At 45.0% G+C, this 22,886-nt stretch overlaps 1 protein-coding gene across 3 annotated transcripts in view; it reads right to left on the minus strand.

The window, feature by feature from the left end:
• Positions 1-11,994: 11,994 nt before the first annotated feature.
• CCDC85A (coiled-coil domain containing 85A) overlaps positions 11,995-22,886 on the minus strand; it is a 62,386-nt gene continuing 51,494 nt past the window's right edge. For 2 of the 3 annotated variants that reach the window (XM_031597885.2, XM_031597883.2), the window contains one exon: positions 11,995-14,023. In XM_031597885.2, coding sequence (XP_031453745.1) covers positions 13,974-14,023 — 50 coding nt within the window. In that variant the 3' untranslated portion in view covers positions 11,995-13,973. Of the gene's footprint in view, positions 14,024-18,572; positions 18,693-22,886 lie in introns of all 3 variants that reach the window. The other variant, XM_031597888.2, reaches the window with a different exon arrangement.

Genomic DNA, 22,886 nt, shown 5'->3' on the forward strand with positions numbered 1-22,886 from the left:
CATGCAAGACTGACTGCAAGCAAAGTCACTCAGTTTTTGCCCTACAACACCTAGTTTGGCCATTGCCAATCTTCCCACTTGTGGGTTATGAGAAAGGACACTGTAAAACTCTTGAAACTGTAAATATATACGTTTTAAAGTGTATCAGCTCTCGTGGAGCAGGGAGCCAGAAGTGCTGGGACGCAGCAGCGCTCCTTTGATGCCCATACAACCCTCAAGCTGACTGAGTTACACAGATTTGCAGCGGTATGAATGTGCACACTTGACAAATTCATAATCAATGCTGCTTCTCGGTCTCTCTTTCATGATCCATGGACTTAAATGTGAAACAGCAACTCTTGATCTATTCCTGCTGCACTGGGCTGGCAGGGAGCACCCAGCAAGCCCTTAGCCCACAGTCAGTGCACTGCACAGGCTAAACCATGAGGACTGATAGCAAACCATCACTCTCCTACTGCTGCTAACAGCATTATTTATCTTCGGGACAAGTGTAATATTTCAGTCCAAATGTTTTTATGTACTTGTATTCCCCCATTTCTATGGCCTTGGGTCACAAGCCTATATTTTCACTTGCAGAGACAACAGCTAGTAATGAAGAAAAATATTGTACATTCATTACAAAGGGGAAAAAAGTATGTTCAGCATTCTCATGATTCCTTCATGCTCTGGTTAAAGGTTGGGCGCGCCTCTTCATTCTTCTCTCCTTTAATTTATTAAATCCTCTGCCTCTATAAAATTAATAGCAAGTTTTTGGAGTAGATAACACATATTTCTGAAAACAACCGTCACACAGCACAGAGAATCAGTGTGATTTAAAATTAAAATACATACGCTTTTAAAGAGATCAGCTGCACCACCCATCCCTTGAGATGCACCATGGCCACCAGCCCCAGGCTGGGACCTCCTTGCTGCAACCCCCATCTGGATGAAGGAAATTTGTTTTGGAAATTGCAACTCACTTTTGCTTGTTGTGATGACATTCCAGCAAAGTGGAGCTGTGACAACACTGGGGCATTCCACTCCTTTTGGGGACAGCATGGCAGCTTTCAGAAGTATTCCTGTTTAAGAGGAGGCATCAGAGCATTAGACCAGGTCTGTAGACAAGAAATAGCAGCACTCTCCTTTGTGAGGCAGGTAATAAGTGCCAAAACATAGAATGCTGCCACTTTTACCTTGGCAATCCATTTCACAGAGTTTACAATTACCCAGTACAAACTCTCCAGGCCATCATTCACTTCTCAAGTCAACAAATGAGTACTGCTAAGTTTTAAGGGAAATCCTTCAGTTGCTACAAACACCACGGCCAGCAAAGGACATGTGTTCAGATTTGGAGGGCTGCACTGCACAAAGTGATAAAAACTGCCTCAGCAATCACATCACCTGGCGTTTCACAGTGCCCCCTCAAGCAGCATCAGCAAAGGCATTCAGAACACTCTCCTCACTGGTATCTTATTTCCCTCCATCCCTCAGTTTTACTTTGAGCAGCGAAGCCTCACTGGCTGCACTGGCTGGGAAGCAGTCATTTTGACTCCACAGCTAAAGCATCATGCAACACAACATGTTGTATGATGTCCTTTGTAAGGACAAAGGTGTTGTGTTGCATGATGCTTTAGCTGTGAAATCAAAGCACCATCAGCTGGATAAATAGTTGACAGGCTGAAAATCATACAGTGAATAAACAGACTTATCCTAGAGGACGGAGGGAATGGAGAGCATCTCTTGGTTTCCAATTGGTTTGGCATGAAGCCTTCCTCCAGCACAGCCACTCTCTCAGCACTGAGGCAGGAAAGGAGAAAGAGAACAATAAGCCCTCCTTTGCAAAGTTTTGTTTGTCTGAGCATCAACAAAACACAGATGGTCTTTTCTCTGAGTGGAGACCATTTAGCACCTGGAAAACACTAAGCTAGGAAGAGAGACCAGAAGGCAAACGGGAGAAATACGTTTGTACTGACACTTTGCTTTGCAAACTGAGCTGTACCCCTTTAATCAGCAGCAAATGTTCCTGGACACAGCAGTACTGTGTGCCAAGCAAGTGTATCTGTCAAACAGATGAAGGCATTTCTTTGTGTAAAGGAAGAAATATTTTGCAATGACTTAAAAAAAAAAAAAAAAAGTGCCTGTTAGAGTTTTTAAAATAGAGGAAAAAGTTGTTAATTGTTGTTAATGAGGCTGCTTGGGACCTGCGTCTTTGCCAAAATGGTTTTGAAGGAATAGGGATGAAGGCAGGAGTGGATCAGAGGGATCCCAGGAAGGCAGTTCAAAAAGCAGTACTTCTGTGAGCAGCATTCCCAAGGGAAGGGCATCGAGGACACCCACTGCCATCTGCATCTGCCATCTGCAAATGGCACCATGGAAAACAAATTCATGGCGTGTACTAAAACACAAACCAAGAACAAATGAACTGCAGCTCCGGAGCGAAACCCATCCAGACTCACCCACTGCCTTCACCAAGCAGGTCCACAGGATTGTCTGTCAGTGCAGTCACACTTCCCACCTGATAGATTCCCCACCTAATGCAGCAAAGCACCCAGTGAGCTACAGACCAACAGGAAATGACTTCTCATCAGCAGAGAAGAAGCTGGTGCAGGCTGTGCCCTATTCATGTAAAGCCATCGGTTACATCCCCACTCCCTCATCGACTTGTTCTGAGCTGGATAAATTAGTTACACAGGAGGGAACAGGAATGGGAGATTGCAGATCGATCCCACAGACTGCCTGAAGGCCTTTGAGAATCCGAGCTTCAAAATGAGGGAAACTTCCTTTTGAACTCCTTTAAGCTGGGTTTTAATTATGAAGTGCAGATCACTGCACTTCACCCAGAACATTTTTTTTTTTCTTTCGCTACAACACAGTTGCATTTTTTTGTAATTCAAACCAGCACAACAGCTGCATCCTTTTGATAAATACTTAATTGTCCTACCATGCACCACTCTATAGGGTTATTTATGAGAGTGCCTACAAAGTGCAACTATTTCTGACCTAGACGATTAGATTTCTACTGTTTATTGACCAAACTTTGCTATGAGGTAAAGTGGGAGAAAATCCACTTAAAGCAGAAGTATATCAAATGGCATTAGTTCAGGAGCTTACCTAGCACGTTTAGCTTTTATTGGGACAGCTCTGGCACTTCCTTTCAATATGTATTACCATTTTTACCTTAGTTAAAGGTTTTATAAACTCTGATTCCATTTCTGGCCCTTCAGTCTTTCCCAGCAGTCAGTAAAATGCCCACCAATGCTGATGTCTTTGGCCACCTTCAGCATCTGCTCGTCTTTATCACCAACCGTGCCACCCGTTGCTTTCAACAACAAGATCTGTTAAATTGAAGTTTAAACCTAATTACTACACATGACCATTTCCATGTAATTTACCTGTTCCTCAAGCGATTGCAACAGACACACCAAACAGAATAGGAAATGCATCGTTTGGAGGTAATTTTCCAGCCATTTCTCCCCATGAAATCCCAGTTTGTGAGACTATGGTAATAGAAATGTGAAAGGAATCATGCCCTTTCTTTGAAGTGAATCTCCACCCAGCTAAACCAGAAGTACCTTTTTCTGCTGGTTTAAATGTTGTGCAGACATTCAGGTGATTAAAACAGAAGATGTGTTCTGCTGTGCAGTTCTATCTTAGCCAAGACTCCAGAACTGCAGTGGTATTTTTCCTGCCCTGCGGTCATCTTCATTCCTCTGCAAAGAATGAAAGCCTATAGGGTGCATGTGAGCAGAGAACAAACAACCCAGTGTTATTTTGGATCAGCTGCACAGCTCTCTTCTAATATCATGCTTTAATTATATAATTCTAGCTCCTCTTGTTCAGGCCACCAGAATTAAGGGCGTAATTACATGAGAAGAAGAAATTAGAAACGTGACCAATAGTTCACTCAGAAACCTGTTAGGGAGCATATTTAATTACTCCTAGATGAAAAAACAATCTGTCTGCTTAACACTTCCTCCAGGTCCAAACGGATATAGCATGAGATAATTAAAGAAAACACATGTCCAACTCTTGCAACTCACCCCGACTTACAGACTTGGCTGTTTACATTGTTCCTCTGATGACAGAAAGCTTAAACACGATTTAAAATCTGTTTTTGTACAGTATCTGCATTCAAAACGTTTCTTTCTGATCTTTGGTACCCACGGGCATGCAGACTCTCAGCACTCTGCAGCACAGCAGCAGCAGCAGAGATGCAGCAGCAGAGACGGAGCAGCACACCTCCTGCTTCACTGCTGAGCCACGACTTCCTTGCTTACATCCTTTCTGTTATTTCTGGAAAGCCTTCTAGGCTGGGTAATAGCAGCACACAGGCAAGCAGAGGCTATTTTAAGATATTTTCATTCCGTCTCTGAGATAGAATTGCTTTCTCGTATAAAATGAGAATCATCTGGAAATTCCCCTTGCAGGGAAGAGCTGTGGGATGCTGGAGAGGACCCAGCCTTGCTCTCCTGCCAAATTCTGGCATGTAAAGAAAGCAGAAAAGTCACAATACCTGCGGTGGTAACAGGCTACGGGGCATAGTTACCAGTGGTACAAGTGTCCTGACTTCATTATCCGGCCCCAAACCCACAAAACTTTCACCCCATATTGCTGACCCTGGGACATAAGTCTTCAGAGCCTCTCCACACCATTCCCAAGCCAGAGTGCAGGAACAAACTCCTCCATCCCTTCACCAGAAGCACTGGACCAAAACAGACAATGAGCTTTTCAACTGACAGCTGAGCACTGCTAAAGGAAGCTGAGAGTCAATTATCTCATCAAGATCAAAGATAAAAACGTATCTGCACTTGTCTGGGCATCACTCAGTAGCAGACCAGATCACTGGGAACGTTATCAAAAGTCATCTGCTCTCCATTGTTCCCTTCTCCTGTTAATGTGGGGATATTAGCAGGGAGAAGCTCGAGCACACGGTCACGTGGGCCTTTTATCTGAGGAGAGGAAGAACTTCAAAGGGTTGAGGAATACTTTCAGATAATATGAAGTAGTCATTTTTGGTTCTTGTTGGGGGAAACACAGCATCTTCCTTCAAATTTCTCCTTAGAGCAGAACGCTTATTGCACACTGCTTTCACAACAACCTCAATTTTGTTGGACACGGGAAAGTTATGACTTAACATCAGCACGTCTCGAGGTTTATGGAGGTCACATAGTCACACACTCTGTCAAGGTACCAACATAGCCTTCGTCTCTGCAGTCCAGCATCTGCAGTGCATGGAAATTACCTCTGCACATCTATAGGGCCAAGCCCAAAAGTCCCCACCTCTCCCTGCTAGCATTCACCAACAGCAGCAGCTTCCCCTGCAAGCTATTGCATGCCACTCCTATCCTTGTTATGAATCACTTCAGCACGCCTTCCACAGCCTAATTAAATCGTGGCAACACCTCTACTGTACACAAGTGAAGCATCGAGGTCCTCAGGTGCCTGACCCCTTTCCTCTGCCACCACACTCAGCCAGGCCCTGATGTGCAACCATTGGGCAGACCTGCTCTGCAGACAGCTTAATTACAGCCACATGCGACTGGGGTCAATGCAGAATTTAGAGACTGAGCTCCAGGTAACATATGGCATAATTTATGATGACAGAAATATAACGGAGTCTTCCTGTCTTTCTCCCCGTCTGCCCAGTTATGTGCATGACTGCAAACCATGTGGAATGCATCAAGTGGAAACAGCCCTCTCCAATCAAGATTATCCATCAATCATCATCAGTGGGCTGATGGTCGGACTGGATATCTTAGTGGATTAATTTTCCAAATCTTCCCTTCTAACTCTTCTATGATTCTAGAATTCAGAGGTTCTATGATCCTAAAAACTGGGAGAAAGTGGGATAGAATGGAAAAAGATGGGACAGCATGAGAAAAGTTGGGAGGTGTTGGAGAAGCATGGGAAAATTTGGTAAAAGTTGGGAAAGCAAGGGGAGAAATGGGAAAGGTTGGGAAAGCAAAGAAAAATTCAGGAAAGGATGAGAAATTTTGGGAAAATTTGGGAAAAACCGGGAAAGAAAAAGGTGGGAAAGCAAGGGAAAAATAGGAAAAAGTTGGGAAAGCATGAAAAAATGGGGGAAATTGGGAAAGGAAGGGAGAAGTTGGGATAGCACTGGAAAAAAATGGGATAGTGTGGGAAAGGAAATTATAGGAAAACTTAGAAAGCATGGAAAAACATGAGAAAAGGTGGGAAAATAAGGAAAACATGGAGAAATTTGGGAAAACATTGGAAAAGGTGGAAGTAGAGAAAAGGTGGGAAGAAGTGGCAACCTTAATGATTTCATTCTATGATCAAACCCTCAGGCTGGGGACAGGCTGGCCAGGCTCCCCATGGGTGCAGCAAGGGGATTATTGGTCCCTCTCCATGTTCTCTGGTGGAAACTGAGTGGATGTTTTCCTGAATGGAAACTAAGAGTAATTTGCAGCTTTGTTCCTCTAGTGAAGCTGCCTTCATGTCTTCACATGCTGATCCTGACAGGTAAAACGCTAACGATTTATACAGTTCTCTTCCTATACTGTACATAAGTTCAGTAGAACTTTTTACATCATGCATTATGAATGCATATATAAATGTATTCAGCTGTACAGCCATTGAACTTTTGCTCTCCTTCCAGCCCTACAGATCTGTTGGCTGTTCCGTGGCACACAGGGGTGATTCCACCAACAGATGCTTCTGCAGGGAGCTGATGGACAGCAGTGTTGAGAGGCAGCTAAATGAGGACAGGTGGGATTATGGTTCAGCAAGACAGAAAGTGAACCACAAACACGGAGATTTTGGGGTCCTTATGCTATTTGTGACTTCTTGTTCCCTTGGAGAGCAGTCTTCTTCCCTTGGAGAGCATCTTCTTCCCTTGGTATGGGAGATCTGTCTTTGTAGATGGCATCACCCAGAGCAGAAGGTCTCCAAGAAGCAGTGTTTGCATTATGCACATTCAAAACAACATAAAAGAAAGCAAACCCAAAGCAATTACTGCATTGTTACACTATGGTAAGAGTCAACCTTCAACCCTAGCCAATTGTATTCCTCCTCTTCATGCCCTTCCTACAAACCTGGCCACACACACCTGGAAGTTCATCATCATCATTCCCACTTCCTATGGAGCCATGCAATCACTCAGCCTGAGCATCAGTGAATCCAGCACTGGTGAATCACATCTGAGAGCAGCTCAGTTCTGTTAGTCACTACTGCCACTTCAGATTTTAATTGTCCATGACTACACATGCTAACCCTCAGCTAAGCTTCTGTGAGAGCACATCCCTTGCACGCTGCAGGTAAAAAGCAAAGGACAATAAAACCTCCAGTTAATGTTTGGTGGGCTACCAGCAGTCCTAGCAACACATTGCAGCCTTGAAATATCCAATCCAAAACTCCAGAATCTCTAATGAGAAGCCAAAGCGATGCTCTGAAATGGCCATAACAGGCTTAAAAATTAAAACAAAACACAAAAGAAAGTGTAAAAGTCACAACAGAAAGAACACATTGCTTCAACACCGGCATGAGAACATACAAAAATAAAATTTGGCTGTGATGGAGTTCCATAGTCTGCTGATACTGAAGGAAAAACCTTATTGAAGACAGCATTCATGTTGTGCTTAAACACAGGCATCTGTTGGGGTTCCAGCCTGAAATAAGGGGTTAATTCCCCATTTATTTCATAGGATTAGAGCTACACATTTTTCCCCAGGCAATGCAGTGTTACTGTGAAGCCCATCCACACATGCTACTTTGCTACTTCGTAATTCATACTAAATAAAACGTGAATTCTCTCCCTTGTCTAAATAGTTTGCTTTGGCTCAGCCAGGAGCAGCAATTAGCAAGACAGCCTCCCTGAACACATTTGATCTGCTACAGAGCTTCCTGCTGCGTACCAGAAGAACAAAACTGATTTCACACAATCCACGGGGTTTACGTTGGCTGGATGTGCTATAATTAAAACGATCTTTTTTAAAAATTTATTTATTTTTTTTTCCCCCCTCATTTTCCTGAGGGCTTTGTTTCTATGCTTGATTTTTGTGGGGAGGCACGCACGTACCTAATTTAGCAGGTTTATTCTGCTCTTTACTGGTTCCCTTTGTAGTGTTCACTGTTTGTAGTTTGGCGCAGAATTTTAGAACTGTTACAGGTTCGTTTTATTAGCAAGAGTTCCCATGGAAACACTTCCATGTTTCTCAGTGTGCTTTTCCTGGGATTTTCAAGGTTGCGTAGGGTGAGTTCTGGTTCTTTTCAAGTAGGAACGTGCAGCAGCCTGTGAACACATCCCCTTCAGTAGTGGGAGAAAAGCAACATTTTTAGGTTGTTTCCTCTCTTATGAAGTCTAATGCCTGTGCAAAAAGCAGCTCAACAGCCCCATGCCACAGATGCTCCCATCGCCCTACCGAGAAACCGGATCCTATTCTGAAAAGCCACCTCAAAACCAAAAGCAAGTGCTTTCCGTTCACTCTCTCACCTTTACTTTGAAACCATGAGTGATGCTATGGTCTAATAGTGCTCAGTGCACTCACCCATGTCAAGACGTCCTCATGTCACTAAGGATTTTCAAAGCTTCTTGAAAAGAAGATGCCATCATCCCTCCCCAGCTGAGGGGCTCAGGCGCAGTCAACACTACTCTTAATGGGCAAACCCTACCCTTAGCAGTTTGAAACAGCAATGCTTAAAAAAAAAAATAATTAAAAAAAAAATCGTAAGTGAAAACTTTAAAATGCTTTCTTTCTCACACAGTCTCTCTTGGGCCATGCACACAGGTGAGTTATGTAGTAAGTGGGTTATGCTGCTAGTGGCACTAATGCAGCAGCAGGTTAGCCTGCATCAGATCCTAGAAGGGCATTCCTTCATCCTCCTTTTCTACATCCTCCTTTCCAGTGTCAGGACACGGCTTCCAAAGCCTTTTTTTTCCTTCATTTCTTTCATATGAAAACCTGTAAGTTATTTTTAACATTTACTTCCACCTATTCATAGCAGTGAGGAAAAAGAAAAAAACAACAGCACACCAAGCAAACTTCAGCATCCAGACCTCAGGGCCAAGGCCACTGCCTTGAAGGGAGAATTATGACAAATTTTTATTCAAGTGGAGAGTAATTACCGTGTTCTGACATATTAAATAATTCATTATTATTATTTTGGCACTTCATGAGCCGGGTATTGAGGAAGCAGCTCAGATGGAAGCAAGCAATGAAGGCCCTTCCCATTGGCTGGTACTACAGGAGTTACCAACACATGGACAAGGCTGGAGCCACCCAAAGCCCCAGGAGACCCCACTGAACCCTCCCCCCATCCCCTCTTTTTTTCAAAGGAAAAGCAAAAACAAAACAACACAGCCAGAGAAAAGAATATATAAGTCTGGTGGGAAGTGTGCACAGAGAGGAAGGGAACAGCAAAGGTCATGTTGAATAGGGCTTGTAATTCTTTGGTCAACACGTTTATATGAGAAGTGGGAAGTGCAGCCACAGCCCCAGCTCGTGTGCCTGGGGGAAAAAACATCCAAAGTGATGCTGTGAGGATGATCATGGTAACGGTGAAATAGCTGAAAGGACAAGGCTCAAGGCTCCCATCACCTTCTGGAAATAAAAGGAAAACTATTAGTTGCTCTTTCCTTCTTTTACTGTATGAATCAGATAGCATTTGCCAGAGCTAACAACCTATACCTCATAGTTCACTTCTGGGTCACACCGTAGGTGCAAGGAAGTGCTGTAATTGTGATGCAGCCCAGCAAGCACCTCTTGGCTGGTTGATTTAACAACTCACAGAATCACAGAATGGCTCGGGTTGGAAGGGACCTCAAGGATCACGAATCTCCAACCCCTTGCCACACACAGGGCCACCAACCTCCACATTTAATACCAGACCAGGCTGCCCAGGGCCCCATCCAACCTGGCCTTGAACACCTCCAGGAATGGGGCATCCACAGCCTCTCTGGGCAGCTGTTCCAGCACCTCACCACTCTCTCTGTGAAGAACTTCCCCCTGACGTCCAACCTAAATCTTCCCTCCCTCAACTTAAAACCATTTCCCCTCGTCCTGCTGTCACTCACCCTTTCAAAGAGTTGATTCCCCTCCTCCTTGTAAGCTCCCTTTAGGTACTGAAGGCTGCAATGAGGTCACCCCACAGCCTTCTTTTCTCCAGGCTGAACAAGCCCAGCTCCCTCAGCCTGTCTTCATAGGGGAGGTGCTCCAGTCCCCTGATCATCTTCATGGCCCTCCTCTGGACCCTCTCCAACAGCTCCCTGTCTTTCTTGTACTGGGGGCTCCACACTTGGACACAGTGCTGCAGATGGGGCCTCACAAGAGCAGAGTAGAGGGGAACGATCACCTCCCTGTCCCTGCTGGCCACCCCTCTTCTGATGGAGCCCAGGATCCCATTTGCCTTCCGAGCTGCAAGGGCACACTGCTGGCTCCTATTAAGTTTTTCATCCATCAAGACCCCCAGGTCCTTCTCCACAGGGCTGCTCTCAAGGACCTCTCCTTCCAGTCTGTAGGGATGCCTGGGATTCCTCCGGCCCAAGTGCAAAATTCTGCACTTTGCCGTGTTGAACCTCATCAGGTTCATCCAGACCCACCTTTCCAGCCTCTCGAGGTCCCTCTGAATGGCATCCCTTCCTTCAACCGTGTCGACCGCACCGCTCAGCTTGGTGTCGTCAGCAAACTTGCTGAGGGTGCACTCGATTCCATCATCGGTGTCATTGATAAAGATGTTACAGAGCACCGGTCCCAAGACAGACCCCTGGGGGATGCCGCTTGCTACAGGCCTCACCTGGACATGGAGCCATTGATGACCACCCTCTGTCTGCAGCCTTTCAACCAGTTTCTTATCCATTGAGTGGTCCACCCATCAAATCTACATCCCTCCAGTTTGGAGATAAGGATGTGGTGGGGGACCATGTCAAAGGCCTTGCTCAAGTTCAGGTAAATGACATCGGTCGCCTTTCCCTTGTCCACCGATGCCGTCACTCCATCAACTCAGAGTCTTCACATATTTAATCCAGGCAGGGCTGTTATCAGCTCTTCTTACCTTCATGTTTCTAGGAACATCCATGGCTGGGGTCCCCAGGCACATGGTTCACCCAAGCATGAAAAAGAGGAATCTGGAGATACAAAGACATCTTGGCATTATATACCTGGCAGCTGCTATCATTACTGTGTTCTGCAAGATTTCAAACTAAAGGACAGCCTCGCTAAGATATTCCCTCCCTCCCCTCCCCGCTGCCGTTATCTCTGGTTGAGCCACGTTCTTCTACATCAACATGGTGAGATTACAGGACACGTGGAAAGTCCATGGTGCTCTTGGGAGGCTGGGGCAGCACAGAGCTGGGTGCCATCCCCAAGGTGCAGGGACTGTTTGGGCTGGCTTCCAGCCTACACTTGAAATACTAAAAAGGGCATGTTGACTTGGCACCATGTTCATAAACGTGTCCATCGGCTGCAACCTTTGGGGAACTGGCTCTACTGAAACCATTCACTTGCAGAAAAACAAACTGCCATTCATGCTCAGCTCAGGGGCCGAGCATGGCCCTTATAACAACACGTCCATGTTTTGTACTGAAGCAGTTAATCTAAAACCAACAGAATGAGGAACCCATGAGGCTTGGTGTGACTGCATCTTACTGAGAAGCACCTGCATGGGCAGAGAGCAAGACGAAGCAGACAAAGGTTTCTAACTGCTACAGTGATGGTCTTACCTGGGAAAAAGGCTCCTGGAGCTCCACATTGCCCATCCTTGCTCTGAAGCAGCACAAGAATGGGGCCAGAACAACCACAAGCAGATACCCCAGGGCTGCCCTTGTAGCACAGCTAGGACTTCAAGGGGCTAGTAGCACAGCTACAGCATTTAGCTCGTAAGGTACAAGCAAGTCCATAGAGCTAGGATTAGTGGACACAGCTGGAGAGAAGGTGAACAAAAACCCACCACATGCAGCTAACATCTCAGTCCAGCAGTAACATTTCAGAAAGCTCTTTCAAATCACTCCAAGAGCAATGTATCTCCCGGCTTTGGTCATTAAAGGAGAGCAAACAATGGTGAGATTCTATAATTTATTACCATTGCTAAGATGAACACAGATACTTGATACCCAGTCGTATGTGGAACTGTAAAAAAATAGTTTAATACAGTATCAAAATTTACACAAGTATAGTGTCAAAAGACCAGTGTCCCTCAGCTCTGCCCCTGCACATACATACTGCAGGCACAAGTACATGGTTTACATTTTCATACATATATATATAGATACATAGGAATACAACAATTTAAGTTTTACTATGCAAAGGATAAGTATGGGAGAAAACAACGCGTAAAGACAGCAGACAGCTGCTGGGCCTGGGTTATATATGTGAGAAATTATGCAAGAGGGCAATGTTTTGAAACGCAAGGCCAACGTCCAACCGAAGCAGACGGAGCAAAGAGGAATTCTGTTGGGAAATCAGTGCTGGGTCGGAGGCCTTATATTGAATGGTACCAAGCAAAAATAACAACAGAAACCAGTCTAATTGCTGCTGCAAACTAACACAGTTTTTTGGTGGTTGTTTTTTTTTTTTTTTTTTCTGAAGACAGCAGAGTTTTACATCATATTCCTACACAACAGAAGATTGTACAGCAACGGAGCTACATTCCACCGCAAACAGCTCACAAACACAGCATGTTGCAAGCTCAGAGGAAACTGATTCTGACAGACTCGAACCTTCGGAACCAAGAAGAAACCAGAAACCCAGGAATTGTTGCATTCCTATTTTTTTTTTTTTTTCCTTTAACTTTTATTATTTTTTTTAATGCTTGGCTACGGTAAAAAGTTAAGCAACAGCGGTCACAAGCCTGTTGCACATTCATACATGAAACTATTGTTGCTTTTAGATAGACACAAAATACCTATCATTGCAGTTTGATACACACAACTAGTATACACAGAGGTAAAAAATAAACTAAGCACATCTAGGTCATCTTCTGGTCAAACCTCAGGCGGTCTGAACATGAGCTTTCTGCCTCGTAATAATGAAAGACATGCTCCAAGTATAATAAAACCTTCTTCTTTCAAAGAACGCTACGGCAGCAAGAAAAGCTTTATTATGATGCAGTACAATCCTTTAAATTCCTATTCTTACAGACTCTTGTTAAATAAACCAGCATGTGTCTAAATTAAACAGTAGAAATTAGCATCCTGACAATTGGAAAATACTTTCTGAAGAAAACTCTGATGGAAATTCTGATATGAGACCTGTTAACGGCGATGCCTCAGTGTTCTGCTTGTGACAGGGCCGTGAACGTCAGACGCAGCTTCAGAAGATTCGCATCAAAGTGAATTGAACAGAAAGCTATCTTCACTTTCATTTAGAAAGAAATCGTGTTTCACTACAAGTACTGTAGTTATGCTACACTACTGGCTGGTTAGGAGACATTATGGTCTTTTAGCACCTCCAAAGGCAGGTATTCTACCAAAGCAAATAATAATAATAATAATAATCAGCCGTGAATTGCTTAAGCACCATTAGCTGATACCTTATAGACTGAAGTGTGAGTTGCTAAGAAATGACTTTGTCAAAACTGTGGGGACCAAAGGCACAACAGTTCGTCGATGTCTCTCCAGTCTGGTGAAAAACTGGTAAATCTAGTGGGAAATCTGTTCAGACTTACTAGAGACTCACTGTAGCTGACCAAAAGAATGACTCCTTCCATCTAAGTGCTGCAAAACCCCTATCGTCTTTTAGTTGGGAATGGAAATATCTCAGTGCTTCTAAATGCGGTGCTGAAGGGACGACGCGGCGGCAGCGTTTCACTAGGCAGCATACTGAGACAGCAGTCCGGGGTCACTGCAAAGCCAGCTCCTCTGACAGACCCCCCAGCACCACCTCGAGGAGCCCCCAGTGCATAAGGGCACCCATCGTCAGCCAGGATGGTGCTGAGCACACCGCCAGTTCTTTGTCTCTCGTCAGCAGTTCCAATTCTTTCTCCTCAAGCTTGAGGCCTTTTACATCGGTCCTTTGTATTGGTTTCCTGACAGGTGTTGCCTAATTCCAGGGCACGACCCTGCAGCATCTCCAAGTTTCCTCCACACAACCTAAAGGGAGGGATGGAAAGAGAGACCATTAGCACCAGTTGGGACGGACCGGTGTTCATATAGGCATGCACAGGGACACGCCGCACATCCCTTACACAGACCATGCAGTGCAGGAGAGGACAGAGGGGAGGGACACAGAACAGGAAAAAAGTGCTTCCCAGGAGATAAATGTTCCTCCTAGAAGCACATGCCTCTAGAAATGGTTAAAAATGGAGACGAATGGACCAACACGTGCATCACCAGGGCTCCTTCGGCTTCAGACACGAGACTGAGGGCATTTACTCTACTGAAATTTCATTCAGGCATTTCCCACGCCACGTCTCATGAAGAACACAATCCAGAAGCACAGAACTCACTCCAGCAGAGTCTAAACGCGTCCAGTTAAAGAAGCACAGAGAAATTCATCTCGTTTCTCTTTTCAAAGACTTCACTTATTCTCTTAAAATCAAGCAGGGCGCTAAGTGTTTGCTTTCGTTCATTCTTCCTTGAGCTCAGAGGAATCATGCATGCAGTCACTGCCTGCGTGTTATGTTGAAACAGGGTGAAATCTACTCATTAGTAAATTTATCAAGTAGTTTTCTTAGCATGGACTAGACGTATAAAGATTTCCTTCCTCCTGCTCACATCTACTCCCTTTCATGATTGCATAGCATCCGCGTTACACTTATGGAACTAAAAAAGCAGAGAAACTGTAGCAAAAAGCATTCATTCAGGAACGTGTCTGATGATGAGTTATATATAATGAGATGAACCAACAAGAAGCAGGGGAATCCACAGTGAGCATTATGTACCCAGCACAGCCAGGGGCCACCAGGAGAAGAGCAGTGATCACTACTGCACTGCGTGGTGCAATTCAATATTCTTTCTGTTTTGTAATCATTATCAACTAGCAACCAGCTAATGTATAGCTACTATTAAGCTGCTCATTAATCTCTGGAGCAACAGCGGTATGTCTTGAGAAAGGCTTTTCCATTGTCATTATTTATTATTTGTGCCTAAATCCCAGGAGCGAGCTGGCAATGAGTAAACACAGAGAAGCTGGATCCTGCAATGTTAATAGCCTGAAAAGACACGAGCCCTGGCTCCTACAGCTGACAATCAAGGACAGAACTGCCCCAAGGTCTCTGTGCAGGAGATGGCAAAATAACCCTTTATTGGCTGGATGTGATCAGGCAAGTGTTTCTTTAAGATATTTGGTTGTTGATGTTCCTAACTTCTTACCAAGAGGCAAAGCTGCTCCAATGCCTTTTGTCAGAAGGCACACTGTACAGATATGCCTTTCAACAATTGTTCTGGTCAATAAACATTAGACAATATTTACCGAGCAGCTCCTGCTGACGCGCAATAATAAGTGAAAAGATGACACTTCTCAAAGTCCTTCATTTCCAGTTGAACAAATGACCTTTGATTGCTAGGAAGGAACACATGCGTACAAGACAGCCCTGCAAAGCTGACATCCTAAGCAGAACTGACAAGGTGTGGTCAAAAGAAATATTCATGCCATATTTCTGGGTAGAAAACAGACAAATCGTTATCAGAAACCACTTCTGCATATGCATACAGGGCAACAGAGACGTGGGTCTCAAAGGCATCACGGCCATTCTGTTTGCCTCCTTTTCAGAAATACGTGGCGATACAGGCTCCAGTTCTGAAGATCTGTCGCCAAACTCTCCTTTGGTGCTGGCATATGCACAGCTCTTTGCTCAGCCACAGCAGCTGCACATCCTGCTGTCTCCTGCACACACAGTTGTTTGGCGCTCTGGATTTGCATCTAAGTTCACCCTCTTCTCAGCTCACGCGTTCAACACTGACTTGTCATGCAGCACTAATGAAATCGGTTTTTGCTTGCAAGCACTCAAGAGTTGATGTAATACCTGAGCATTCTTGAATGCAATTTAAATACTTACGGCAGAATAAAAAGTCCAAAGACGTGGCTCAACATTTCAGCAGAAGCCTTGCCCAAATAAAGGACAGCTAAGAGGTTCACAGGAACATCGTGGCGATTCCTTTCTAGCTTCCTTCCAACGCACAGAAACAGAAGGAGGGAGAAACCCCCTCCCTGGAAGTCAGGCAGGAGCCTGCCCCCTAATTGTGGGTGGCATTTCATGTGCAGTGTGAAATACTGGTGGAGCTCCCTGGGCTCTGAGATCCCCTGTCCTGCTGCCCCACTGACCCCACACAGCTCCCAGTGAGCATGCTGCAGCCCTGTGAGCAAAACTTACCGGTGATCAGAGGAAACTCATCATGAAAAACATCAAGAAAATCACCAAGAAAGCCACCTGCCCTCTCCAGACTTAATGCAAACATTCCTGAGCTTTGAAATTACCTCCACGCTCACTAAGAATGTGATCAACTGCCTGTTACGTACTGCTACATTCTCCTAAGTCAATGCAAGCATATCAACACAAAGCAAAAACATTTTCAAACATATTTTGGATGAGGTGGCATAAATACCATATTCCCACTTCCATTATCTTGATATAACGTTGATGAAGAACCAGGCAATAAGAGTTCTGCATCCAAATTGCATTTTGGTACCAATCAAGACTAGGCACCAAAAGTATGAAACCCAACATCAAGCCTGTCACCATGCCACCGTGTTTACAGGCAGAACAGTGCTGTGCGAGTGTTTCACACAAACAAAAACATGCAGGATGGGAATCTGGAGCAAAACTGTGAGCAGGGACTGTAATGAGAATGCAAAAGAAAAGAAACCTAATGATAAGTTTATCACAAACCTGCTGCGCTTTTAACACAGACTGGATGAACGTAAGAAAAAGTGAAAGCAGGAAGGAAACAACCAACTGTTTGAAAAGTCTAATAACATAGCAAGGGCCAAATCAGACGTAGATCATAAAGCTGGAAGCAAAGGCAGCACTTCAATGCCAGCAACAGAGGCCTGAATGGCTGGGGAACAGAGAGGCAAGGCAGAAGACAAGTCTGTACCTGGGACTGACAAAAATGAATTGACGATATCGACAGTAGCATGCTAGCAGTTTTGAAGTGGTGCTACTTATATCCTGAGAACTCTTATGGATTGCTACTAAATATTGTTGAAAATGCTTTTTATCCATTAATTGCAAAGCAACGGTGTAGGCAGGAAAGTGCAGATGTGTCACCACACACAGCTGGGGAAACTGAAGCTGCCAGACTTCATCTCGCTTGCAAATTTTACTCTTCTGAAGGATAAGCTGAGGCCAGCTGACTCCCACCACATCCCTCATTTATTGTCACACAGAAAATTCTTATCAATACAAACCAACAATGCATCCCTATTAAAACATTAATTCAGGTGGTCAGCTGACTGTTGTCATCCCACGAGTGTAAGCTCTAGTCTGCAAAGAAAGCAGGATCCAACACGAGCTGCTTTTCCAGGAAGCAGCAGGATCTGCTCTCTGTCTGGAGATGGGAAGTTTGGGCAGTCTGCTTGGCTGACAGCTCGCTTTCCATTTCAAATATAACAGTATCATTTATATCTATTTCTGCCTGCTGCAAGACTTCCTAACAAACTAAAAGCTGAGATTTCACATCATATTGAACTAAATTCTGTGTACTTCTTATCAATCCATTTCAGCAACCAAGGTATCGGCCACTGTTCAAATATTTCACTTCCACTAACCAGCTATTACAGGTTGTCAAGAGCATGCTGTTAGAAGTTCCATTCAGTAAAGTAGCTTTGCCAATGGGTATTTTAAGGGGACTGCAGAAGGTTTTTTTCAACAAACATGTGCACTGTCTTGGCAGAATCACTTAACGTAGCCTTATTTCCCAGGCAGCAGCAGGAGACGTGCTGGGGAGCTGCAGCAGGACTTCAAGCACAGCCTAGTCATGGATAGCAGATTTGCCACAGTGCTTGCCTTAATTGCCCCTTAGCAATGCAACACAGCAGTGAGGCATTTGAAAAGGTTGCCCAGGGAAGTGGTGGAGCCACCATCCCTGGAGGTGTTCAAGAACCATGGAGATGTGGCACCGAGCGACATGAGTGAGTGGGCATGGTGAGAGTGGTTGGACTAGATGACCTTAGAGGTTTTTTCTAACCTTAGTGATTCTATGATTCTGTGGTAGGTCTTGGCAATCCAGCAAATCACAGCTGCTCTCACAAGTTTCAGCAGCAGTGTATGGTCTTCAGCCCAATATTCTGCTCACTGTATTATGAATATACCATGCATGCTGGCTCCACTTTTGCAATACAGGTTTTCTCTCTATAAGCTACAGTACTCCTTTACACTTCCCCAGAGAACAAACGTGTATCCTAGATGAAGCAGAAAGACTTGCTTATTCAGAAAACCACCATTTCCATCTTCAAACAAAGGCAGTACTAATGTAAGTAAACGGGACAGAGCCTACAGCTGGCACCATCCCATGGCAATGGCCTGCCCCTGCCCCAAGGAACACAAGCTCACAGATGCAATGAGTGACAAACAGCAAAACAATCCTGCTAATGACAGCAGCATCCCGGTGGTGCCCACAGGAATGTTGCCAGGACAATATGACACATGTTGAGGAACAGACAAGATGTTTTGCACGGACTGTACCGGAGGAGCGTTACCTTCAGAGCATTTACCACTGATTCAGACTGCTGAGAAGCTGAGCCATGTCCACTGATGCTAGCTGGCTCGTTTGCTGAGCAGTAACTCCCCTCTGACCCTCCTGGCATCCTAATGGGATCCTTCGCAAAAAATTAAAGACTATTTAATAAAGAAAAGGGTTGGTAACTAATTAAAACAGATGTCATTTTTTTTTTTTTTTTTTAATGCTGAGAAGCACTGAAGGCATGTTTAACTCCAATGTCACCCTCCTTCTGAGCCACAGTTAACCAACATCCATATGGGTATCTTAAGCACCACTGTTGAGCATCACCCACACAATCCGGCCCTCAAGGGCATCTACCTGGAAAATCAGGGCAGAGCAATAAAATTTTGGTACGCTTCCTCACAAAACTAAGGTTCAGAGAGACGATTTTGGCTTCAGGGGAAGGATTTCAGAACACCTAATGTTATCCTAGGCATTTTGGAGGTTTTTAACTTGGACTCAGAGAACATTTTTAAGCTGTGCTGCAAAGTGTGGCTGAGCAGGGAAGGGACTGTAGCAGCCAGCACTCCTCCAGCTGTGGCTGCTCCAGATTTGCACCAAAGAATGACAACGTGGAGGACTTTCTCTTAGCAGGGGTTGCTGGGAAGGATATGGCAGGATGCCACTAAATAAATGCAGGTTGAACTTTGCAGGACAGACAGCACTCCCTGGAGCACTGCAGTGCCAAGGGAACCTGATGGAGCTGCTGGCTAAAATACCCTGCCAGCCTGACCCACTCTTCAGGGAGGGTCCTTCACTGCCACCCGTTGTGCTGAATTTTGTTTGAAAATGAGGAAGGTAAAGTACAAGAAAACAAGCATTTCAAAGAGAGACAGAGAGAGAGGAAAGGTTCCTTTCTTACAGAATCAGAAACACCGTCACATTTAGAAATAACAGTAATTCCTGCAGGATCACGTGGCAAATGCATATGTGAAAGACAACTAATGACAGTGGAAAGAGCCTCTGATCAGATCCAGTGCCCCTTTGGTACTCATGTGCCCCACAGAGCAACACATCACATCCAGTGACTGAACTGCAGAAAAGGTGAAAGCGGGGCTGGGAGGATGAGAAGGGCATGGAGAGGTGGCATGAGACTCAATTCCACAGAACTGGTCTCCCTAAAAGACCTGAATGAAAGGCACCCCAGTCTGAAAGCCAGTGTGGCATTACCCTACAACACTCTGCATCGACTGTTATCAATTTGCTGTGATCTACGGAGGAAGATTTAGGACTTACTTTTCTTTGGGAAGGATTTATAGATCTGCTAGTGACAGATCTGACTTAATGCTCTACTTTGGAAAGGAAATGAAAGAGGAGGGAAAAGGGGTAATAAAGCAAAATGGAGCGCTTCAGGTTTAGGATTAAATTCCCTTGGCTTTGGGTTGGTTTTTGGTTTGTTTTCTTTTTTATGAGTCAACGTATTCTGTTTCTTTACTGACTCCGAGGCCAGCAAGATTTTGGCCAGTTTTGGGTGGTAAAATGAAAATACTATTACCGAGAGGCTAGGAAAATTAGAATAGATTGCACATCTAAAGCCTCCTGACCACAAGAAAATCCCTCAGCCTTGTGAATCACACTGCTCCAGGCACCTCTCCTCCACAGCCCCTTCTGCCATACATGGCACAATCCCATCATAACACATGTTGGTAGGAGATGGAATCTTCGTGCTTGCCCTCTGTATAACCTTCTCCCTCCTCCCTCTGTCCTTGAGAAGAGACATAAGCTTTTCCTAAAAAAATAAGGCAAGTTTTGCAGTCCATCGTGCAGCTCAGGGATGTCCATAGTGAGGCCACTCCAAAAGGCAGCACAGCGCAGTGCCTTCTTTGGGGAAGCTCCATCCAGGACAGGCTGGGGACGCTCTGAACACAGCTCTGCTGTTCCTCTCCACGTCCCGTGGGCTCGTAGCCCCCTCAGCACTACCGGCTGCAGTGCAACCTTCTGAGGCACTGCAGCTAAAGCAGGGGACAAGGCACTCTGCCACACTGCTGGTGTCTGAAAACAAGGTGCCCTGGGAGACTGGAAGAGCCTGCTTTGCACACCTACCCTCACAGCTGTGCTTGCCAGCTACGTTCATCCTTCCACCCAAAGCTCACCTGAGTTTCACTGCACTGTGTCCCTTCTCCACCGCTGCCTGACCTGGATAACAACCAAACCCCAAGCAGCACTTTGAAGACAGGAGGAGAAACTCATTCCCTTCCTCTTCTCTGGCCTCACAGAGCGCTGGCACCCAGCCACTCAAAATAGGCATCCCAGATGCCCACGTGTTTTGGACAGAGCTTTTCATTCATTATCCAGAAACTAAGGTGTGGAAGTAGGACCAAAGCAGACAGTAAGGGATGAAGTCATGGTTCCATAGCTCCAGTGCTGAAGTCTGCACTGACTTTAAACATCTTGAGCTGTTTTGAATAGACAACACGAGATCAGCATCAGAACCAACTGTGCTGGCTTCATCCTACAGCCTTCCCAGCTGCCCAACTGCAGCATGGTTTCATTACTCAGAGTCTAAAGTGCAGATTATAGGGCTGCAGAAAGCATTGCCAGAAGCAGGTAAAAACCACATCAGATCCTCTGTGCATTTCACCACAGAGGTAACAGAAGTGCAAACACGCACAACCATTTTGCTGTTGCAAGTACATCTACTAAACATCCAGAGCCAATGTGCAACTCCTTAGTGAACAGAAAGCATAGGAAATCTCACTCAAGTCCGTAAGGCCCATTACAAAAAAAATCAGATGAACGGAAATGTAGCATCTCCATCATGCTCCTGGAGTGCCAGAGGCACAGCCACGGTCAGAATGAAAACCCCTGGGTAGAACAGATGGCTCTTTTATGGAGAGAACCAACCACAAACTCTATCTCCTGAGCCAGTAATCAGCGACAGTTTTTCTGAGGAACTTTCCTGTCAATTAAAACACATTGGTTTTGAATGCTGTGGCCATTTGCCACAATTCCTGTTTTCCTAGAGGACTTTTGCTTTGCACTGTGCTGCCAGACCCACAGCCCCTGTGGCACACTGAAAGCCACTCAGGTTGTTGAGGGATCAAGTCTACAGCACCTCCGTGTTCAACGGCCCTTCATAAACCTCTTTCCAGACCAATGAGCCTATTATAATTTAAACTGGGGATGAGATCATATGAAAAAACAGGGTGAGGAAATGCTCTTGATTTACTTTCAGCAAATATCTGATGACATGATGAGTTCAGTGGGTTTGAATTACATCTTGGTTGGCTCCTCTGTTCTACTACATGCCATGAAAGGGAGGAGATGAACAGCATCGAACTGTGTGTGACAGATTGCACACACAAAAAAGTACTAACCAAACACTTCCCATCTTCTAATTAGATTTCTAACTAAAACCAGGCCACGCGGAGGGAAATCAAGAATACCTATCTCAGCAAAAAGATTTTGAAAGGTTTGGAAAAGTAGGTTGAAATAAAATGCAATCGAAGGGGGAGGAAACAGGGAACTGAAAAGTGTTGGAAGGATTTAAAAATAAATGAGTATGTACCTAAGGATCAGGCCTGCTGCTTCACACTTAAACACACCAGGACTGGAAAAGGCCAGCAAGGATGAAAGCAAGCAAACAAACAAAAACCCAAGCAACCACCAAGAAAGTGCTTGAAGCAGTGCTGGAAAAGAAAGAGGTGCAAGAGAAGGAGATGGAAATGAAGGGAGACTCACGGATGGAGGAAGAAGGAAATAGACAGACATGGCCCCATGACATGAAGCAGAGCAGCTCAGCCCCAGCCCTGACCACAGCTGCTCCATGGCTCTGGTGCTGCAGGAGCTGGGCTCCCCAGTAGCTTTGTTTTGCTCAAGGGCAATATACTGCAATGCTTCCTCTCCCATTTACTAAAAGGCACAGCTGTCTTACAAGGACGAGGAGTTAGAAGAAGGAAAGCTCTTTCCATCTCTGCCTCTTGATCCCTCCTCCTATGCAACAAATAAAATTGAAGCAATGTAAGTTGGGGGCTTGCCAAGAGTATCTTCTGCAAATGCATTCACTGTCATTATATGACAGATGTCCACATTTCTGTAACATTTCAGCCGAGCTTATCGGCCCTGAAATTCTACCCTCACAAAATCCAGGGATATCTCCAGTTAACTGACATGTGGATGCCAGAGTCTGATCTCACTTCCCCCAGTGTAGGACCAACCCTGTGAGGACTCTGCTGTTTGCAGTTATCTGGAATTACTCGCTCACATAACTGAGCACTAGCACAGCCCAGGGAGCTGTAACTGGGATTCAGATCCACTGTTTGTTCCTTGCATATTTTCTTAATTATAGGAG

This window comes from Phasianus colchicus, chromosome 2 (assembly GCF_987193195.1).
Source record: "Phasianus colchicus chromosome 2, bPhaCol1.hap1.1, whole genome shotgun sequence".
NCBI classification, from domain to species: Eukaryota; Metazoa; Chordata; class Aves; order Galliformes; family Phasianidae; genus Phasianus; species Phasianus colchicus.